Source organism: Pithys albifrons, chromosome 30 (assembly GCF_047495875.1).
Source record: "Pithys albifrons albifrons isolate INPA30051 chromosome 30, PitAlb_v1, whole genome shotgun sequence".
NCBI lineage: Eukaryota > Metazoa > Chordata > Aves > Passeriformes > Thamnophilidae > Pithys > Pithys albifrons.
Window position 1 is genome coordinate 783,979 of NC_092487.1, and position 20,335 is coordinate 804,313.

General features: G+C 51.8%; 2 protein-coding genes across 2 annotated transcripts; both read left to right on the top strand.

The window, feature by feature from the left end:
• Window positions 1-517: 517 nt before the first annotated feature.
• On the top strand, window positions 518-6,161 carry LOC139683965 (keratin-associated protein 5-4-like). The gene is made up of 2 exons (XM_071579495.1): window positions 518-575; window positions 4,911-6,161. The coding sequence occupies exon 2, from the start codon at window positions 4,950-4,952 to the stop codon at window positions 6,159-6,161; it is 1,212 nt and encodes a 403-aa protein (XP_071435596.1). The 5' UTR covers window positions 518-575; window positions 4,911-4,949.
• Window positions 6,162-13,530: 7,369 nt separating this feature from the next.
• Window positions 13,531-13,817, top strand: LOC139683986 (keratin-associated protein 10-5-like). Its single transcript, XM_071579559.1, has one exon. The coding sequence runs from the start codon at window positions 13,531-13,533 to the stop codon at window positions 13,801-13,803; it is 273 nt and encodes a 90-aa protein (XP_071435660.1). The 3' UTR covers window positions 13,804-13,817.
• The last annotated feature ends 6,518 nt before the right edge of the window (window positions 13,818-20,335 follow it).

The following is a 20,335-nucleotide window of genomic DNA, read 5'->3' on the forward strand; positions in this document are numbered from 1 at the left end:
AAACACTCCTGATATTCCCACCCAGCTCTAACTGTGGCATTTTTGCACCAAATCCCTGCAAAATAACACAAAAAACAGCCTCATTTTGACCAATATCTCTTTTTTTTTTCCCTTCCCTGCTCAGGATTCCCAACATTCCCACTGTTGGAATCTCCTGGGCTTTCCCTGCAGGCTCAGAAACCCCCTTGGCTGTTTGAAGAGTTGCAAGTTCTCTGCTGGTGCAAATCTCAATCACTAATTAGATGATAATGTGTGGCAGCAACTGCTCATTAGCACGGAGCTGAACTTAATTAAGATCCTGGTTTAGGGAGCAGGAACGTTGACCTTGGAAAGTCCTTGCCTGGAGAAGTGGTGGCTTCTTCTTTTGAATCCTTGTGAAGAAAAGCAGCTCCTCAAAGTTCTGCTGCAGCCAAAGTTCCTCAGAACTGGGTGGAAGTGAAGGGTTTGTATCTCCAGAAGTCAAACTTCGTGTTCTTGATGATCTTGAGAATCCAAGATTTGAGTCCTGGATGAGCAGACACAGCCTAAACCTTCTCTCCTTCACCTCAGCAGAACTCAGGGTGTCTCCAGAGAAGGTGAGAGGCACAATGGGAGGGTGGCCAAGGGTTTGCTGCAGGGTCAGCCCTGCTTGGGGTGACCTCAGTCACCAAACCCTCAATCACGTCAACCCCGGCCCTCAAGTCCCCCTGAATTTCCTCTGACAGCAGAGAGAGCATTTTTGTCTGGAGATGTGGTTTAATTGGAGCTGCTGGAGATGCTCAGCAGGTCCCTCCTGCACAATTAATTAACGTCCCTCGTTAATGAATAATCCCAGCGTGATCGTTAACGTCGGCGCTAATGGCCGTCCACGGGTGACTGAGAGATGAGCACCAAGAGATCACCCCTGGAGGTTCCTCTCCCACAACTCCAGGGCAAAGGAGGAATTAGAAAGGATTGAATAAGAATTTTGCAGATCAAGTCAGGCTGAGAATAAACAGGATGCAAAAATTCCAGAGGGGTTTTGCAGTTGGGTTTGGTTTGAATGCAACAAGAAGGAATCAAAAAAAAGGGAGCCAGGTGGGCAAAAATTCCAAATTTCCCCCATGACTTGCAGAGTCCTTGGCACCCAAAATGGCTGATTTTGGCAAGACTGGCAAAGCTCAGGGACTGATGGGATTGCTGGGGTTGTGCAGGGCCAGGAGTTGGACTTGGATGATGATCCTTGTCATGCTGAGCATAAACAGGATGCAAAAATTCCAGAGGGGTTTTGCAGTTGGATTTGCTTTGAATGAGATGAGAAGGAATCAAAAAATAGGGATCCAGGTGGGCAAAAATTCCAAATTTCCCCCATGACTTGCACAGCCCTTGGCACCCAAAATGGCTGATTTTGGCAAGATTGGCAGAGCTCAAGGAGTGGTGGGATTGTTGGGGCTGTGCAAGACCAGGAGATGGAGTTTGGAGATCAAGTCACACTGAGAATAAACAGGATGCAAAAATTCCAGAGGGGTTTTGCAGTTGGATTTGAACACAACGAGAAGGAATCGGAAAAATACAGAGCCAGGTGGAGAAAAATTCCAAATTTCCCCCATGACTTGCACAGCCCTTGGCACCCAAAATGGCTGATTTTGGCAAGGCCTTGATTGGCAGAGCTCAAGGAGTGATGGGATTGTTGGGGCTGTGCAGGGCCAGGAGTTGGACTTTCCAATCAAGTCACACTGAGAATAAACAGGATGCAAAAATTCCAGAGGGGTTTTGCAGTTGGGTTTGCTTTGAATGCAACGAGAAGGAATTGGAAAAATATGGATCCAAGTGGAGAAAAATTCCAAATTTCCACCATGACTTGCACAGCCCTTGGAACCCAAAATGGCTGATTTTGGCAAGGCCTTGATTGGCAGAGCTCAAGGAATGATGGGATTGTTGGGGCTGTGCAAGACCAGGAGATGGAGTTTGGAGATCAAGTCACACTGAGCATAAACAGGATGCAAAAATTCCAGAGGGGTTTTGCAGTTGGGTTTGGTTGGAGTGAGATGAGAAGGAATCAAAAAAATGGGGATCCAGGTGGACAAAAATTCCAAATTTCCCCCATGACTTGCAGAGTCCTTGGCACCCAAAATGGCTGATTTTGGCAAGGCCTTGATTGGCAGAGCTCAGGGAGTGGTGGGATTGTTGGGGCTGTGCAGGGCCAGGAGTTGGACTTTCCAGATCAAGTCAGGCTGAGCATAAAGAGGATGCAAAAATTCCAGAGGGGTTTTGCAGTTGGGTTTGCTTTGAATGCAACAAGAAGGAATTGGAAAAATATGGATCCAGGTGGGCAAAAATTCCAAATTTCCCCCATGACTTGCAGAGTCCTTGGCACCCAAAATGGCTGATTTTGGCAAGGCCTTGATTGGCAGAGCTCAAGGAGTGATGGGGCTGCTGGGGCTGTGCAGGGGCAGGAGTTGGACTTTGATGATCCTTGTCATGCCTTCCAATCCAGGACATTCCAGGATTTCATGGTCCTACTCCAAGGCCAAGTGTCTTCCAGTGCATGGATGGGATGAGACAGTGAGGGGTGGGATGGGACAGTGAGGGGTGGGATGGGACAATGAGGGGTGGGATGAGACAGTGAGGGGTGGGATGGGACAGTGAGGGGTGGGATGGGACAGTGAGGGGTGGGATGGGACAGGGAGGGGTGGGATGGGACAGTGAGGGGTGGGATGGGACAGGGAGGGGTGGGATGGGACAGTGAGGGGTGGGATGGGACAGGGAGGGGTGGGATGGGACAGGGAGGGGTGGGATGGGACAGTGAGGGGTGGGATGGGACAATGAGGGGTGGGATGAGACAGTGAGGGGTGGGATGGGACAGGGAGGGGTGGGATGGGACAGTGAGGGGTGGGATGGGACAATGAGGGGTGGGGTGGAACAGTGAGGGGTGGGGTGGGACAGTGAGGGCTGGGATGGGACAGCGAGGGGTGGGATGGGACAATGAGGGGTGGGATGTCAAGAACCTTCTGTTCCATATTTGTCCTTTTGATGCCCAGAGACCCAACTGGGTTTCACCATTTCTTCATTCAAACCCAACACAACAAATTGTAATTCCTGGAATTCTATCCCAAAATTCATATCAAGGAACAACTGACATCCAGAACCTTCTGGAATCTACTGCACCCCGATCCTAATTAGGCTCTCTGTGTTAATTAAGCACTCTCCAGCTGAACAAGCCACGGGGCATCTCAACGTAACGACGTTCCCATATCCAAAACAAGCAGGAAAAACAATAAACCTTTAAAGAATCCCACAAGAATTAACTTGACATTAAAAAATTGTAAAAAATTCACCCATCCAATTGATAATGACACCAAATTGAAGGTTTGGTCAAAGCCCCAGGAGGCAAAGACTAACCAGGTGAAGGCCCATGCAGTGAATAAGAACAGGCTTAGTGCGTCAGGCCCGAATTGCTGGGGGGTACCTCATGTCCGGCAGGACAATTCCCACCTGGATAAAAGCTCTCCAGGCCCCTTTGCTCCTCACACAACTTCACCTCTCAACTGCTTAAGGTAAGTGGTACCTCCTAGCAGTGGTGGGGATGGGTTGGGCTTTGGGCAAGCAATGGGTGGAGATGTGTCTTTGTGTTTGATCTCTGCAGGGAGTTGGACTTGGTAGAACTTTAAGGGTCCCTTCCAGCTCCAACTATGAGTCTGATTTTATGATGGTTTGGGCAAGCAATGGATGGAGATGTGTCTTTGTGAGGAGCTGGACTTGGTAGACCTTTAAAGGTCCCTTCAAGTCCAACTAAGTCTGATTTTATGATCTACAGCTCTGTAGGAAGTCCAGATGTTTTTGAACCTCTCAGTCCATTGTGTCTTGCAAGAAGTGGAGAGAACAGAATCGAAAATGAGCTCCTTGGAGTGAAAATTCAGAGAGGAGGGAAGGCAGTTGAAATCCCTTCAGGGACCTCAAGGAACTCAACAAGCAATGGATGGAGATGTGGCTTTGTGTTTGATCTCTGTGGGGAGTTGGACTTGGTAGACCTTTAAAGGTCCCTTCCAGCTCCAACTCTGAGTCTGATTTTATGATCTACAGCTCTGTAGGAAATCCAGATCTTGGTCCATTGTGTCTTGCAAGAAGTAGAGAGAGCAGAAGGGAAAATGAGCTCCTTGGGGTGGAAATTCAGGGAGGGGGAAGGAAGTTGAAATCCCTTCAGGCACCTCAAGGACCTCAACAAGCAATGGATGGAGATGTGTCTTTGTGTCTGATCTCTGTGGGAAGTTGGACTTGATAAACCTTTAAAGGTCCCTTCCAGCTCCAACTATGAGTCTGATTTTATGACCTACAGCTCTGTAGGAAACCCAGATCTTGGTCCATTGTGTCTTGCAAGAAGTAGAGAGAGCAGAGTAGAAAATGAGCTCCTTGGGGTGGAAATTCAGAGAGTGACCTTCACACAGGAGGGAGAAGGACGTTGAAATCTCTTCAGGCACCTCAAGGAACTCAACAAGCAATGGATGGAAATGTGTCTTTGTGGGGAGTTGGACTTGGTAGACCTTTAAAGGTCTCTTCCAACTCCAACTATGAGTCTGATTTTATGATGGTTTGAGCAAGCAATGGATGGAAATGTGTCTTTGTGGGGAGCTGGACTTGGTAAACCTTTAAGGGTCCCTTCCAGCTCCAACTTATGAGTCTCTGACTTTACGATCTACAGCTCTGTAGGAAATCCAGATCTTGGTCCATTGTGTCTTGCAAGAAGTAGAGAGAGCAGAGTAGAAAATGAGCTCCTTGGGGTGGAAATTCAGGGAGGGGGAAGGAAATTGAAAACCCTTCAGGCACCTCAAGGACCTCAACAGGCAGCAGGGTGGGATGAGGGTATCACCCATGGCTTGAGACAGCAGCACTTCTGTGCCAGCATAACCAGACTTGGAAAGACGGGTCAGACCTAAGAGTGTGTTGTGTTTCAGCTCCTCGCCCCGTGCACCCTCCACCACCCTCCCACCACCATGTGCTCCACTGGATGCTGTTCCACAGGATGCTGCTCCGTGGTGAAGACCAAGACCGTGTGCTGTGCCCCGTGCCAGAAGAGCGTCTGCTGCAGCCCCTGCCAGAAGAGCGTCTGCTGTGCCCCGTGCCAGAGGAGCGTCTGCTGCAGCCCGTGCCAGCAGTCCTGCTGCTGCGACCCGTGCCAGTCTGTGTGCTGTGACCCGTGCCAGAAGCCCTGCTGTGACCCGTGCCAGTCTGTGTGCTGTGACCCGTGCCAGAGGAGTGTGTGCTGTAACCCGTGCCAGTCTGTCTGTTGTGACCCGTGCCAGAAGCCCTGCTGTGACCCGTGCCAGTCTATCTGTTGTGACCCGTGCCAGAAGCCTTGTTGTGACCCGTGCCAGTCTGTCTGCTGTGACCCGTGCCAGAAGCCTTGTTGTGACCCGTGCCAGTCTGTCTGCTGTGACCCGTGCCAGAAGCCCTGCTGTGACCCATGCCAGTCTGTCTGCTGTGACCCGTGCCAGAAGCCCTGCTGTGACCCATGCCAGAAGCCTTGTTGTGACCCATGCCAGTCTGTCTGCTGTGACCCGTGCCAGAAGCCCTGCTGTGACCCGTGCCAGTCTGTCTGTTGTGACCCATGCCAGAAGCCTTGTTGTGACCCGTGCCAGTCTGTCTGCTGTGACCCATGCCAGAAGCCTTGTTGTGACCCATGCCAGTCTGTCTGCTGTGACCCATGCCAGAAGCCCTGCTGTGACCCGTGCCAGTCTGTCTGCTGTGACCCGTGCCAGAAGCCTTGCTGTGACCCGTGCCAGTCTGTCTGCTGTGACCCATGCCAGCAGTCTGTGTGCTGTGACCCATGCCAGAAGCCCTGCTGTGACCCATGCCAGTCAGTGTGCTGTGACCCGTGCCAGTCTGTCTCTTGCAACCCATGCCAGTCCGTGAGCTGTGACTCATGCCAGCAGTCTGTGTGCTGTGACCCGTGCCAGCAGTCTGTGTGCTGTGACCCGTGCCAGTCTGTGTGCTGTGGCCCGTGCCAGCAGACCGTGTGCTCCACCAAGGTGTGCCAGAAGTCGGTGTGCTGTGCCCCCCGGCCCTGCTGCTGCCCCTGCGGGCCCTGCTGTTCCTACGTGGTGAAGAAGAAGCCCGTGGTGGTTTGTTGCACCCCGGTCAGGAAGTGCTGTGTGCCCTGCATCCCCATCCAGCAGTGCTGTGCCAGCATCAAGAAGTCCTGCTGAGCCATCCCTGGGTGGTAGAGCACCCTCTGCCATCTCCACCTCTGCTGTGCCACCAGGAGGTGAAAACCTTCTCATTTGCTTCTGGTTCTCGTCAGGATGGAGCCAACACGTAGTGATTTTTTTCTTCTTCTCAGCCCAAGCTGCTGCTTCTTTCTGTTCTTCACAGACTATTCTGAGTTGGAAGGACCCCCAAGGATCATCAAGTCCAACTCTTAAGTCAGTGGCTCATACAGGGGATTGAACCCATGACCTTGGCATTATCACAACCAAGTGTTAACCAGCTGAGCTGGTCTCAGGGTCTGTGGAGTATCAACACACTTGACTTTATCATCCCCTGTATGAGGCAAAGAGCCATTAGATTTTAGTGGGGTGTTAATTCTCTTCTTGGTGTTTGGGACTTGGGAAACCTTTGCTGTTGCTGTGACTGTTCTTCATTTCCTCTCTTGACTTGTAGACAATAAAACTGAGCTTTAAGCAAAACGCAACATCTGCTGCTCTTTTGGTTGTTCTTCCATCCCTTTGTCCAGAATTTATCCGGTTGTTCCGGTGCCATCTGTGCCTTTGGCTGCAGAGGAGCTCCAGGGGCACAGCAGAACATTCAGGAAACAAAGAGCTGCCCAGTTTGTTGGCACTAATTGGGTCGTGCCTGAAGGCAACAAGCAGAGCAAATGGCTTGTCCAGAGAAGATGTGGCAGCTCCAACCCTGGGAGTGCCCCAGGCCAGGGCTGGTGGGAGGTGTCCCTGCCCATGGAAGGGGTGGAACAGGGTGACCAATGTCCCCACCCAAAGCATTCCACGATTCTGAGGTCCCTTCTTTCACTTTCTGACCATCTCCCACAATTTATTTGCTATAAAACTTAAAGGTTAAGGTGGTTAAAACTCAAAAGACTTCGTGTCATTGGGGCAATAATTCCAGCACTCCATAAATCAGAAAGTCCTGGAATATCCTGAGCTGGAAGAGACCCACGAGGACCATGAAGTCCAACTCTTGGCCCTGCACAGGACACTTCAAAATCCCACCCTGTCCCTGAGAGTGTTATCCAAATGCTCCTGAAGTTCTGGCAGGTTTGGGGTGGGAAGACCCCTGGGGAGCCTGTTCAGTGCCCCCCACCCTTTGGGGGAAGAACCTTTCCCTGAGGTCCAACCAACCCTCCTCTGACACAACTCCAGCCATTCCCTCAGGTCCTGTCCCTGCTCACCAGAGCTCAGAGTTCACTGATGCCCCTCATGGGGAAGTTGCAGACCCCACTGAGATGTCCAGAAACTCATCCCTGCTCTTGGAAAGGGCATTTCAGCAGGTCCTGAGAGGAATTTACTACTCACTGAACACAGGCACATCTTCTTCCACTTCCATCTTCCAAAGAGAAAAGCCCAGAAAACACCTTGATTTGTTTGTAGAGAGCAGAGAGTTTCCTCCTGAACTCCCAGAGCTGGAATGAAACCCAGAGCCCAACACACAGCTTGGAAACTTCATTCCTGAAATAACAGATCCATGAGTCAACCACACATTTCCTGGCTGGCTGGGACTTTCTTTGCTATTTAAATGCAGGACTCAGGCCTGAATTGCATGTCTGGGGAAGGTGCCTGGAGCTCTGCCCTGGTTGTTTCCTCAGTTTGCATCCAAATCATCTTCTCCACCTGTTTAACTCCACTGAAACCATTTCTCAGGAGGGGGTTGGTGAGGGGCAAATCAGATTCAATGCACTGGAGGGAGGATATTTTATACCAGAACATGCTAGAGGAGAAGGTGATTGGTTAAAGAAATCTTGGGAATATTCCTGGCATCATTGGGTGAGGAAATCTTGGGAATATTCCTGGCATCATTGGGTGAGGAAATCTTGGGAATATTCCTGGCATCATTGGGTGAGGAAATCTCGGGAATATTCCTGGCATCATTGGTTAAGGAAATCTTGGGAATATTCATGACATCGTGGAATGATGGAGTTGTTTGGGTTGGAAGAGACCTTAAAGAACATCCAACCCCACCCCCTGCCATGGGCAGGAACATCTTCCACCTTCAGAGCTCCATCCAACCTGGAAAAGCTGCAGGGTCAGATCCTGCCTCGTTCACAAAGGTCCTGCTGGTCCAACTCATGGAACCAGCAGGGAAATTCACAAAGACATCACCCAACAGGGCATGGCCTGTAAAAGGGACTTAATGGAGATCTTATTTCTGACCCAACTGGACATTAAATGACATTTAACAGCAGGAAAAATTCCATAAATGGAGAGAGTGTTGGGGTGGTTTGGCCTGGAGAGGAGAAGGCTCCAGGGAGACCTCAGAGTCCCTCCCAGACCCCAAAGGGGCTCCAAGAAAGATGGAGAAGGACTTTGGACAAGGGTCTGGAGTGACAGGACAAGGGGAATGGCTTCCCACTGGCAGAGGGCAGGGTTAGATGGGATATTGGGAAGGAATTCTTGGCTGGGGGGTGGGCAGACCCCGGCACAGGTTATTCCATGGATTCCCCATCACTGGGAGTGTCCAAGGCCAGGTTGGAGCAACCTGGGACAGTGGGAGGTGTCCCAGGGCAAAGTCTGGATGAGCTTCAGGGTCCCTTCAACCATTCCAGGTGCTGGGTCAGATGGGATATCAGGGATAAATCCTTCCCTGTGAATGGGATGAGGCCCTGGCACAGGTTATTCCATGGATTGCCCATCCCTGGAAGTGTCCAAGGACAGGTTGGAGCAACCTGGGACAGTGGGAGGTGTCCCTGCCCATGACAGGGGTTGGAATGGGATGATCTTTAATGTTCCTTCCAACCCAAACAATTCCACATTCCATGGTCTTGGTTAGGCTGGATATTGGGAAGGAATTCCTCCCTGGGAGGGTGGGCAGGACCCGGCACAGGTTGGGCAGAGAAGCTGTGGCTGCCCCATCCATGGGAGTGCCCAAGGCCAGGCTGGAGCAATCTGGGACAGTGGGAGGTCCCTGCTCATGGCAGGGGGTGAAATGGGATGAGTTTTAAGGTCCTTCCAATCCAAACCATTCCAGGATTCCATGACTTAAAGCTGATGAAAACACAGAGTTGGGATTGTCCAGCCTGGAGAGGAGAAGCTTTGGGGGGACCCAACTGTGGCCTTGCAGGACCTGAGGGGGCTCCAGGAAACCTGGGAGAGACAATTCCCAAGGGCCTGGAGGGACAGGACAAGGGCAATGGCTTCAAACTCACAGAGACCAGGGTCAGGTGGGATATTGGGAAGGAATTCCTCCCTGGGAGGGTGGACAGGACCTGGCACAGGTTGGGTAGAGAAGCTGTGGCTGCCCCATCCCTGGGAGTGTACAAGGCCATGTTGGAGCAACCTGGGATAGTGGGAGGTGTCCCTGCCCATGTCAGGGGGTGGAATGGGATGACCTTTAAGGCCCTTTCCAATCCAAACCATTCCAGGATTCCATGACTTAAAGCTGATGAAAACACCGAGTTGGGATTGTCCAGCCTGGAGAGGAGAAGGTTTGGGGGGACCCAACTGTGGCTTTGCAGGACCCGAAGGGGCTCCAGGAAACAATTCCCAAGGTCCTGGAGTGACAGGGCAAGGGGGAATGGGTTCAAACTCACAGAGAACAGGGTTAGATGGGATATTGGGAAGGAATTCCTCCCTGGGAGGGTGGGCAGGACCCGGCACAGGGTATTCCATGGATGCCCCAGCCCTGGAAGTGTCCAAGGACAGGCTGGAGCAACCTGGGACAGTGGGAGGTGTCCCTGCCCATGACAGGGGTTGGAATGGGGTGATCTTTAATGTTCCTTCCAACCCAAACAATTCCACATTCCATGGGTTGGGTTAGGCTGGATATAGGGAAGGAATTCCTCCCTGGGAGGGTGGGCAGGACCTGGCACAGGTTGGGCAGAGAAGCTGTGGCTGCCCCATCCCTGGGAATGTCCAAGGCCAGGTTGGAGCAACCTGGGATAGTGGGAGGTGTCCCTGCCCATGGCAAGCAGTGGAATGGGATGATCTTTAAGGTCCTTTCCAATCCAAACCATTCCAGGATTCCATGTCTTAAAGTTGGTGAAAACACAGAGTTGGGATTGTCCAGCCTGGAGAGGAGAAGCTTTGGGGGGACCCAACTGTGGCCCTGCAGGACCTGAAGGGGCTCCAGAAAACAATTCCCAAGGTCCTGGAGTGACAGGACAAGGGGAATGGGTTCAAACTCACAGAGACCAGGGTCAGGTGGGATATTGGGAAGGAATTCCTGCCCATGAGGGTGGGCAGGCCCTGGCACAGGTTGGGTAGAGAAGCTGTGGCTGCCCCATCCCTGGGAGTGTCCAAGGCCAGGCTGAAGGTGTTCCTGCCCAGGGCAGGGGGTGGGACTGGATGGGCTGTCCCATCCCTGGGAGTATCCAAGGCCAGGTTGGACCACTCTGGGATAGCAGAAGGTGTCACTGCCCATGGCAGGGGATGGGACTGGATGGGCTGTCCCATCCCTGGGAGTATCCAAGGCCAGGTTGGACCACTCTGGGATAGCAGAAGGTGTCACTGCCCATGGCAGGGGGTGGAACTGGATGGGCTGTCCCATCCCTGGGAGTGTCCAAGGCCAGGCTGGAGCAACCTGGGACAGTGGGAGGTGTCCCTGCCCATCCAGGATTGTTGGATTAGATGATTTCTTGAGGTCTCTTCCAACCCAACCCCTTCTATATTTCCATGATTATAGAATTACCATTTCTCTGATGATTGGGACCCTCTTGGCCAACACAGCAAGAATAAATCCTGATGGAAATGGGATGAGTGACTTGCTCAGGGGAGATGTTTGAGGGTTTACACAAGCAGGATGTTCCTCCCTGCAGGCAATTTTTGGGCCATTATGGAGTGACCTAAACAGTGTTCCCCTGGGGACAATTCCAGAGGGACACCCCACATCACAGGAGGTCATGGGGTGGCATCCTGGGGACCCACATCATGTCCCAGCCACCAGGGATCACCTGCCACCACATCAGCCCCACAGTCAGAGTCTGCTGAACGGGATTTGCCATGAGCAGGAGCTGCCTCAGCATCCTGGAACTCTCAGCTTTCATTGGTGGCTTCTCTCATCACAAGACAACACCATCATCACCTTCTTCTCCTCCTCAGGTGGCTCAAAGGGTGTCAAACACTCCAGTGTGGTTATCACGAGTTGTCTCCATCTCACAAAGCTTAGGAATGATCTCAGAAAATGGGACTTATTGAAATTCCCATCTCCATGGCCACTACTGCTTTGAAAGCCCCTTAATTTAGGCTTAATCCACCCATTCCATGCATGAAAATGAAGGAAAATCTTTATTTATGACAGAAATAAGATGTGAGGAGGAGGAGGAGGAGGACCCTGAAGGGAGACCCAAGAGCAGGACTGAGAAAGGAGAAACTCTTCAGCCTAAACTTTGACTGCAAAGGCAGGAAAATAAAGATTCCCATTGACCAACGACCTCCAAAAATCCCAGCCAAGGGCAGAGGGGACACCTGAGTGGTGACACCTCCGAGTTCCAGGCGTGGTTGTCCCACTCCTTCAACAGCCCCGAGCGTGTCCCGAGGTCATTCCTTGGGAAGTGGAGCTTCCTCAGAGCTGCCTCCGGTGCCATTAATGCAAATTCATTAGGAAATTTGCATCTGTTGTTCATCTGAACGACTAATTAAGGGGCAAAATTGAGGTGGTGAGCAAAAAGGCAAGAGGCAAAGATTAAACACCGGAAATCACGTGGGAAGGATGTGCCGAGTGATCCATCAGGGGTGGGAATTGCCAAGGGATGCCTCATTTCCAGGGGGGGAGGCTTTGGAGAGTATAAAAGGCTCCCCCAGCAGAGGGGTCTTCACTCACTCAGCTCCATCTCTCCTCTCCAGTCCTCACTGCTCAGCAGGGTAAGTTGGAGTTTGCTGCTGGCCTTTACTTTGGGGCTTTCTTGGGTTTCTGTGGCTTCTCTGAGGGGTTTTTGGGGCTGTCTGGTCTGGGATGACGAGATTTGGGGACCTGAGATTGGTTTGGGGACCAGAGATTGGTTTGGAACCAGAGATTGGGTTTGGGACCAGAGATTGGTTTGGGACCAGAGATTGGTTTGGGACCAGAGATTGGTTTGGGGACCAGAGATTGGTTTGGGGACCAGAGGTTGGTTTGGAACCAGAGATCAGGTTTGGGAGCAGAGATTGGGTTTGAAACCAGAGTTTGAGTTTGGAACCAGAGATTGGGTTTGGAACCAGAGGTTGGTTTGGGGACCAGAGATTGGTTTGGAACCAAATATTGGATTTGGAACCAGAGATTGGTTTGGAACCAGAGTTTGAGTTTGGAACCAGAGATTGAGTTTGGAACCAGAGACTGAGTTTGGGATCAGAGATCAGGTTTGGGACCAGAGAAAGGTCTTGAAACAAGGGTTAGTTTGGAACCAGAGTTTGGTTTTGGGACCAGAGATCAGGTTTGAAACCAGATATTGGATTTGGAACCAGAGATGGTGTTTGGGACCAGGGACTGGTTTTGAGACCAGAGATTGGTTTGGAACCAGAGATCAGGTTTGGGACCAGAGATTGAGTTTGGGACCAGAGGTTGGTTTGGGACCAGAGATTGGTTTTGAGACCAGAGATTGGTTTGGGACCAGAGATTGGTTTGGGGACCAGAGATTGGTTTGAGACCAGAGATCAGGTTTAGGGACCAGACATTGGTTTTGGGGACCAGAGATCAGGTTTGGGACCAGAGATTGTGTTTGGAACCAGAGGTTGGTTTGGGGACCAGAGATTGAGTTTGGGACCAGAGATCAGGTTTGGGACCAGAGATTGAGTTTGGAACCAGAGTTTGGTTTTGGGACCAGATATTGGGTTTGGAACCAGAAATTGTTCTGGGGACCAGAGAGCAGCTTTGGGACCAGAGACTGGTTTGGGACCAGAGATTGTGTTTGGAACCAGGGACTGATTTTGGGACCAGAGACCGGGTTTGGGACCAGATATTGGGTTTGGAACCACAGATTGGCTTTGGAACCAGAGATTGGGTTTGGGACCAGAGTTTGAGTTTGGAACGAGAGATTGGTTTTGGAACCAGATATTGTGTTTGGAACCAGAGGTTGGTTTGGGGACCAGAGATCAGGTTTGGAACCAGAGATCAGGTTTGGGACCAGAGTTTGGTTTGGAACCAGAGATTGGGTTTGGAACCAGAGATTGAGTTTGGGACCACAGATTGGTTTGGGGACCAGAGACTGGTTTGGGACCAGATATTGGGTTTGGAACCAGAGATTGGTTTGGACTCAGAGTTTGGGTTTGGGACCAGGGATTGAGTTTGGGACCAGGGACTGGTTTTGGGACCAGGGACTGGTTTTGGAATCAGATAATGTTTTAAGAACCAGAGTTTGGTTTTGAGACCAGCCATCCAAATAAACCCCCAACTCTGTTTTCCTTCCAGCTTTGCCTCCACCCCAACCCCGAGATGTCCTACGGATGCTGTGGCGGCGGTAGCAGCTACTCCGTGACCTGCGTCAGCAGCCCCAAGGGCTGCAAGAGGCCCGTGTGCTGCTCTCCCATGCAGTGCTGCAGCCCCTGCTGCGTGCCAGCCCAGACCTGCTGCATGCCAGCCCAGACCTGCTGCATGCCCATGTCCTACTGCATGCCCATGTCCTGCTGCTACACCCTGAGCAGCAACAACAACAACGGCGGCTGCTGCGGCGGCGGCAGCGGCGGCGGCTGCTGTGGAGGCAACTGAGCCCACCCAGCCAAGCCCACCCAGCCAAGCCCACCCAGTGTGGGACATCATATTTATGGATATGGATCTTCTTCCTTTGCCTGGAGAGTGTAGAACTTCCCTTCTCCTCCTGCCTTCCACCCCCAAGGGCCTGTGGTGGGCGCTGAAGTCGCTGCCCAGCGATGGACGTGGTTCTCCATCTCAAGTGCTCCTCCTGCTCCTCGTGTTCCTCTTGGTGTGTGGGACGTTTCCTTCTTGGCATCATTTCCTTCTTGGCATCGTTTCCTTCTTGGCATCGTTTCCTTCTTGGCATCATTTTGCTTTGATCTGTCTGAAAAAAACCACCCCTAAAACCCCCTGAATAAACTGTAGTTGGTGACCCTGCAAAGCTCCTGGTGTTGATGAGTTTATCATAAAATCATAGAATTGATGGGGTTGGAAAAGACCTCCGAGATCATCAAGTTTGTTCACTGATGGATCCAAAGTGTTTTTCCTTGGATTTTTCCTCAGGGTTCTTTTCCAGGGTTGGGATTTTCTTATCTCCAAGGTGTGCAGTGGAGGGGGTTTTTCCTCAGGGTTTTTCCTCAGGGTTTTTCCTCAAGGTTTTTCCTCAGGTTTTTTTTTTTCCAGGATTGGGATTTTCTTATCTCCAAAATGTTCAGTGGACAAGGTGGTTTCACACACCCCCAAAAAATCAGGACATTCCTGATGCTTCAATTTCAACACCAGCTGATCTTCTGGCACCTCTGTGAGCAAAAGTTCCCATAAAATATTATCCCATGGGATAAAATACCAAAGAAATAGGAAGAAAATAGAAGAAAAAGGTTGTGTGGAGACCTCAGAGCTCCTTCCAGGACCTGAAGGGGCTCCAGAGGAGCTGGAGAGGGGCTGATCATCAGGAACTGGAGTGACAGGACAAGGAAATGGGTTCAGACTGACAGAGGGGAAATTTGGGTTGGATTTTGGGAAGGAATTGTTGCCTGTGAGGATGGTGAGACCCTGGACCAGGTTATTCCATGGATGTTCCATCCAAGGACAGGTTGGAGCAACCTGGGACAGTGGGAGGTGTCCCTGCCCATGGCAGGGGGTGGAATGAGATGATCTTTAAAGTCCTTCCCACCCAAACCATTCCATGATTCTCTAAATAAACTCCTGGAGGACGTGAAGATCTTCTGACCTGCTTTGACACAGGAAAGCTCCCTGGATTCCAACCAACCAGAGAACTGCCCCAGGACCTACAGACAGCCAAATAAACAGTTGGACACTCAGGACATGCAGGTCTTGCCTCTGCTGAAATGTCTGAATCACCAGACACCAAGTTGAAGTGGGAGAAGAATCCTGAGGAAACTTCTCTGCCTTCAAGGAGCGACAGGATGGGTTGGAGTTGAACCAAAATCTGCCCCACGGCCCTTTTGGGGCATTTCTTGCCTTTTTCTCCCTGTGTTTGCAGAGTGAAATGTCCCTTCTTTGCATTCTGGTCCATATCCCACCACCCAGAGGTGACACCAACACCCAACAAGGCTCCGCTGGGTGGGAAATGCCCCCCTTGGATCAGCACTTCCCACAATTCCACAACTTCCCTATGGAAAATTCCCCTCTGGAGGCACAAATGAAGAGATTCCCTCACTCCTGCCCCGTTAATCCCTTATAAATTAATAAATGAATCCATTCTAATGAGTTGGGAGAAGTGGGTTCCTCCTCAGAGGGGACCTGTTGGGAAGGAAATGCCACTCATGTCCTGGAGAAGCTGCAATTAAATGTGTGGCTTCCCTGAGGTGCCACTCAGGGAATTCTTGTCGTGCCAGAGAAGCCTGGAAAGGAGTTGGCAGCATTTCCTTCAGGGGTGAAACAGCACCCAGATGCCACCCTGGTGCCCCTTGCACTGGGCAGAAAGGGAATCAAAGCCCAAATGCCACCCTGGTGCCCCTTGCACTGGGCAGAAAGGGAATCAAAGCCACCCAAGTGCCAACCTGGTGCCCCTTGCACTGGGCAGAAAGAGAATTGAAGCCACCCAAATGCCAACCTGGTGCCCATTGCAAGGGACAGAAAGGGAATCAAAGCCACCCAAATGCCAACCTGGTGCCCATTGCAAGGGACAGAAAAGGAATCAAAGCCACCCAAGTGCCACCCTGGTGCCCCTTGCACTGGGCAGAAAGGGAATCAAAGCCACCCAAATGCCAACCTGGTGCCCATTGCACTGGGCAGAAAGGGAATCAAAGCCACCCAAATGCCAACCTGGTGCCCCTTGCACTGGGCAGAAAAGGAATCAAAGCCCAAATGCCACCCTGGTGCCCCTTGCAAGGGACAGAAAGGGAATCAAAGCCCAAATGCCACCCTGGTGCCCCTTGCACTGGGCAGAAAGGGAATCAAAGCCCAAATGCCAACCTGGTGCCCATTGCAAGGGACAGAAAGGGAATCAAAGCCACCCAAATGCCACCCTGGTGCCCCTTGCACTGGGCAGAAAGGGAATCAAAGCCACTCAAATGCCACCCTGGTGCCCCTTGCACTGGGCAGAAAGGGAATCAAAGCAACCCAAATACCAACCTGGTGCCCCTTGCACTGGGCAGAAAGGAATCAAAGCCACCCAAATGCCAACCTGGTGCCCCTTGCACTGGGCAGAAAGAGAAGCAAAGCCACTCAAATGCCAACCTGGTGCCCATTGCAAGGGACAGAAAGGGAATCAAAGCCCAAATGCCAACCTGGTGCCCCTTGCAAGGGACAGAAAGGGAATCAAAGCCACCCAAATGCCAACCTGGTGCCCCTTGCAAGGGACAGAAAGGGAATCAAAGCCACCCAAGTGCCAACCTGGTGCCCCTTGCACTGGGCAGAAAGGGAATCAAAGCCACCCAAATGCCAACCTGGTGCCCATTGCAAGGGACAGAAAGGGAATCAAAGCCACCCAAGTGCCAACCTGGTGCCCCTTGCACTGGGCAGAAAGGGAATCAAAGCCACCCAAGTGCCAACCTGGTGCCCCTTGCACTGGGCAGAAAGGGAATCAAAGCCCAAATGCCACCCTGGTGCCCCTTGCACTGGGCAGAAAGGGAATCAAAGCCCAAATGCCAACCTGGTGCCCCTTGCACTGGGCAGAAAGGGAATCAAAGCCACCCAAATGCCACCCTGGTGCCCCTTGCACTGGACAGAAAGGGAATCAAAGCCACTCAAATGCCAACCTGGTGTCCCTTGCACTGGGCAGAAAGGGAATCAAAGCCCAAATGCCAACCTGGTGCCCCTTGCACTGGGCAGAAAGGGAATCAAAGCCACCCAAATGCCACCCTGGTGCCCCTTGCACTGGGCAGAAAGGGAATCAAAGCCACCCTGAGTGTCTTTGGGGTTGGTGGCAGCTCACCTGAGGGGACCCCCCTGCAGGGCACCCCAGGGATCCCCGAGGGGGGCAGGAAGCAGAGAGGGAACTCTCCAGGCAACTCCTCCATCCTCTCATTTGGCACCTCCAGTGGGAGCTGCAATTTCAGACCGTGGAAAAAATTCCTCCCAAACCTCCCATTCCCACCGGGATTGAGCCCCAAGGCAAAGGGTTAAACAAGGATTCATCCACCTGCCCAAGGCTCTGCCCTGCCTTGACCTTCCTCTGTCCCTCCCACGAGATGGTTTCATCTCAACAAAGTCTCAGAGGAGTCACTGCCTCCCACTCAGCTCCACGATCCCAGTTAGGACCAGTTCTCTGTGCTGGTCACGTCTCTTCTGCCTCAATGAACTCTCAGAGGAGTCTTTGACTCCCACTCAGCTCCATGATCCCAGTTAGGACCAGTTTTCTGTACTGGTCACGTCTCTTCCACCTCAATGAACTCTCAGAGAAGTTACTGATCCCAGTTAGGACCAGTTTCCTGTGCTGGTCACGTCTCTTCTGCCTCAATAAAGTCTCAGAGGAGTCACTGCCTCCCACTCAGCTCCACGATCCCAGTTAGGACCAGTTCTCTGTGCTGGTCACGTCTCTTCCACCTCAGTAAAGTCTCAGAGGTGTCTTTGACTCCCACTGATCTCCATGATCCCAATTAGGACCAGTTTTCTGTGCTGGTCACGTCTCTTCTGCCTCAATGAACTCTCAGAGGTGTCACTGACTCCCACTCAGCTCAGTGATCCCAGTTAGGACCAGTTTTCTGTTCTGGTCATGGCTCTCCCACCTCAATCTTCTCAGAGAAGTCTTTGACTGCCACTGAGCTCAGTCATCCCAGTTAGGACCAGTTTTCTATACTGGTCACATTTCTTCCACCTCAATAAAGTCTCAGAGGAGTCATTGACTCCCACTGAGCTCCATGATCCCAGTTAGGACCAGTTCTCTGTGCTGGTCACGTCTCTTCTGCCTCAATAAACTCTCAGAGGAGTCACTGCCTCCCACTCAGCTCCATGATCCCAGTTAGGACCAGTTCTCTGTACTGGTCACGTCTCTTCTGCCTCAATGAACTCTCAGAGGTGTCTTTGACTCCCACTCAGCTCAGTGATCCCAGTTAGGACCAGTTTCCTGTGCTGGTCACGTCTCTTCCACCTCAATAAAATCTCAAAGGAGTCAGTGATCCCAGTTAGGACCAGTTTTCTGTACTGGTCACGTCTCTCCCACCTGAATAAACTCTCAGAGGAGTCATTGACTCCCACTCAGCTCAGTGATCCCAGTTAGGACCAGTTTTCTATACTGGTCATGTCTCTTCTGCCTCAATGAACTCTCAGAGGTGTCATTGACTCCCACTCAGCTCAGTGATCCCAGTTAGGACCAGTTTTCTATACTGGTCATGTCTCTTCCACCTCAGTCAAGTCTCAGAGAAGTCTTTGACTCCCACTCAGCTCAGTGATCCCAATTAGGGCCAGTTCTCTGTGCTGGTCACGTCTCTTCCACCTCAATAAACTCTCAGAGGTGTCATTGACTCCCACTCAGCTCAGTGATCCCAGTTAGGACCAGTTCTCTGTGCTGGTCACGTCTCTTCCACCTCAGTGAACTCTCAGAGAAGTTACTGATCCCAATTAGGAGCAGTTCTCTGTGCTGGTCACGTCTCTTCTGCCTCAGTAAAGTCTCAGAGGAGTCATTGACTCCCACTCAGCTCAGTGATCCCAGTTAGGACCAGTTTTCTATACTGGTCATGTCTCTTCTGCCTCAATGAACTCTCAGAAGTGTCTTTGACTCCCACTCAGCTCAGTGATCCCAGATAGGACCATTTCTCTGTGCTGGTCACGTCTCTTCCACCTCAATAAAGTCTCAGAGGAGTCATTGACTCCCACTGATCTCCATGATCCCAATTAGGGCCAGTTCTCTGTGCTGGTCATGTCTCTTCCACCTCAATAAACTCTCAGAGATGTCTTTGACTCCCACTCAGCTCAGTGATCCCAGTTAGAACCAGTTCTCTGTGCTGGTCATGTCTCTTCCATCTCAACAAAGTCTCAGAGAAGACTTTGACTCCCACTCAGCTCCAGGATCCCAATTAGAATCACAGAATCACAGAATCGATTGGGTTGGAAAAGACCTCCAAGATCATCGAGTCCAAGCCTTGGTCCAACTCCAGTCCCTTTACCAGATCATGGCACTCAGTGCCACGGCCAAGCTCAGCTGAAAACCCTCCAGGGATGGGGAATCCACCCCCTCTCTGGGCAGCCCATTCCAATCCCTGAGCACTCTCTCTGCAAAGAATTTCTTTCTGATCTCCAACTTCAGTTTCCCCTGGCAGAGCTTGAGCCCATCGTGCCCCCTTGTCCTATTGCTGAGTGCCTGGGAGAAGAGACCAACCCCCACCTGGCCACAACTTCCCTTCAGGCAGTTCCAGACAGTGCTGAGGTCACCTCTGAGCCTCCTCTTCTCCAGGCTGAACACCCCCAGCTCCCTCAGCCTCTCCCCACAGCACTTGTGCTCCAGTCCCTTCTCCAGCCTCGTTGCTCTTCTCAGTTGGGTTGGAAGAGACCTCTGAGATCATCAAATCCAACCCTTGATCCAACCCCACTGGGATCACTCTGCACCTCCGTGCCCTGGGCTGGTGATCACAGTGGGGTTGGATCAAGACATGGTGGATTCTCTGTCCCTGGAGGTGTTTCAGAGGACACTCAGTGCCACCTCCAGTCCCTTCTCCAGCCTCGTTGCTCTTCTCTGGCCCCGCTCCAGCCCCTCAATCTCTTTCCTCAACTGAGGGGCCCAGAACTGAACACAACACTCAAGGTGTGGCCTCCCCAAGGCAGAGTCCAGGGGAAGGGTCACTGCCCTGGGCCTGCTGGCCACGCTAGTTTGGATCCAGGCCAGGATCCCATTGGCCTTCTTGGCCACCTGGGCACACTGGTGGCTCCTCTTGAGCTTCCTGTCAATTAGTACCCAATTAGGAGCAGTTCTCTGTGCTGGTCACGTCTCTTCCACCTCAATAAACTCTCAGAGGAGTCTTTGACTCCCACTCAGCTCCATGATCCCAGTTAGGACCAGTTTTCTGTGCTGGTCACGTCTCTTCCATCTCAATCTTCTCCCCTTTTGGTTCATTCTGGACTCCTTCCACTTCCAACACCCACAGAGGGTCCTGCACCAACCCAAAGCCCCCACAGTCCCTGGGGAGGAGCTGAGGGTGGTCCTTGG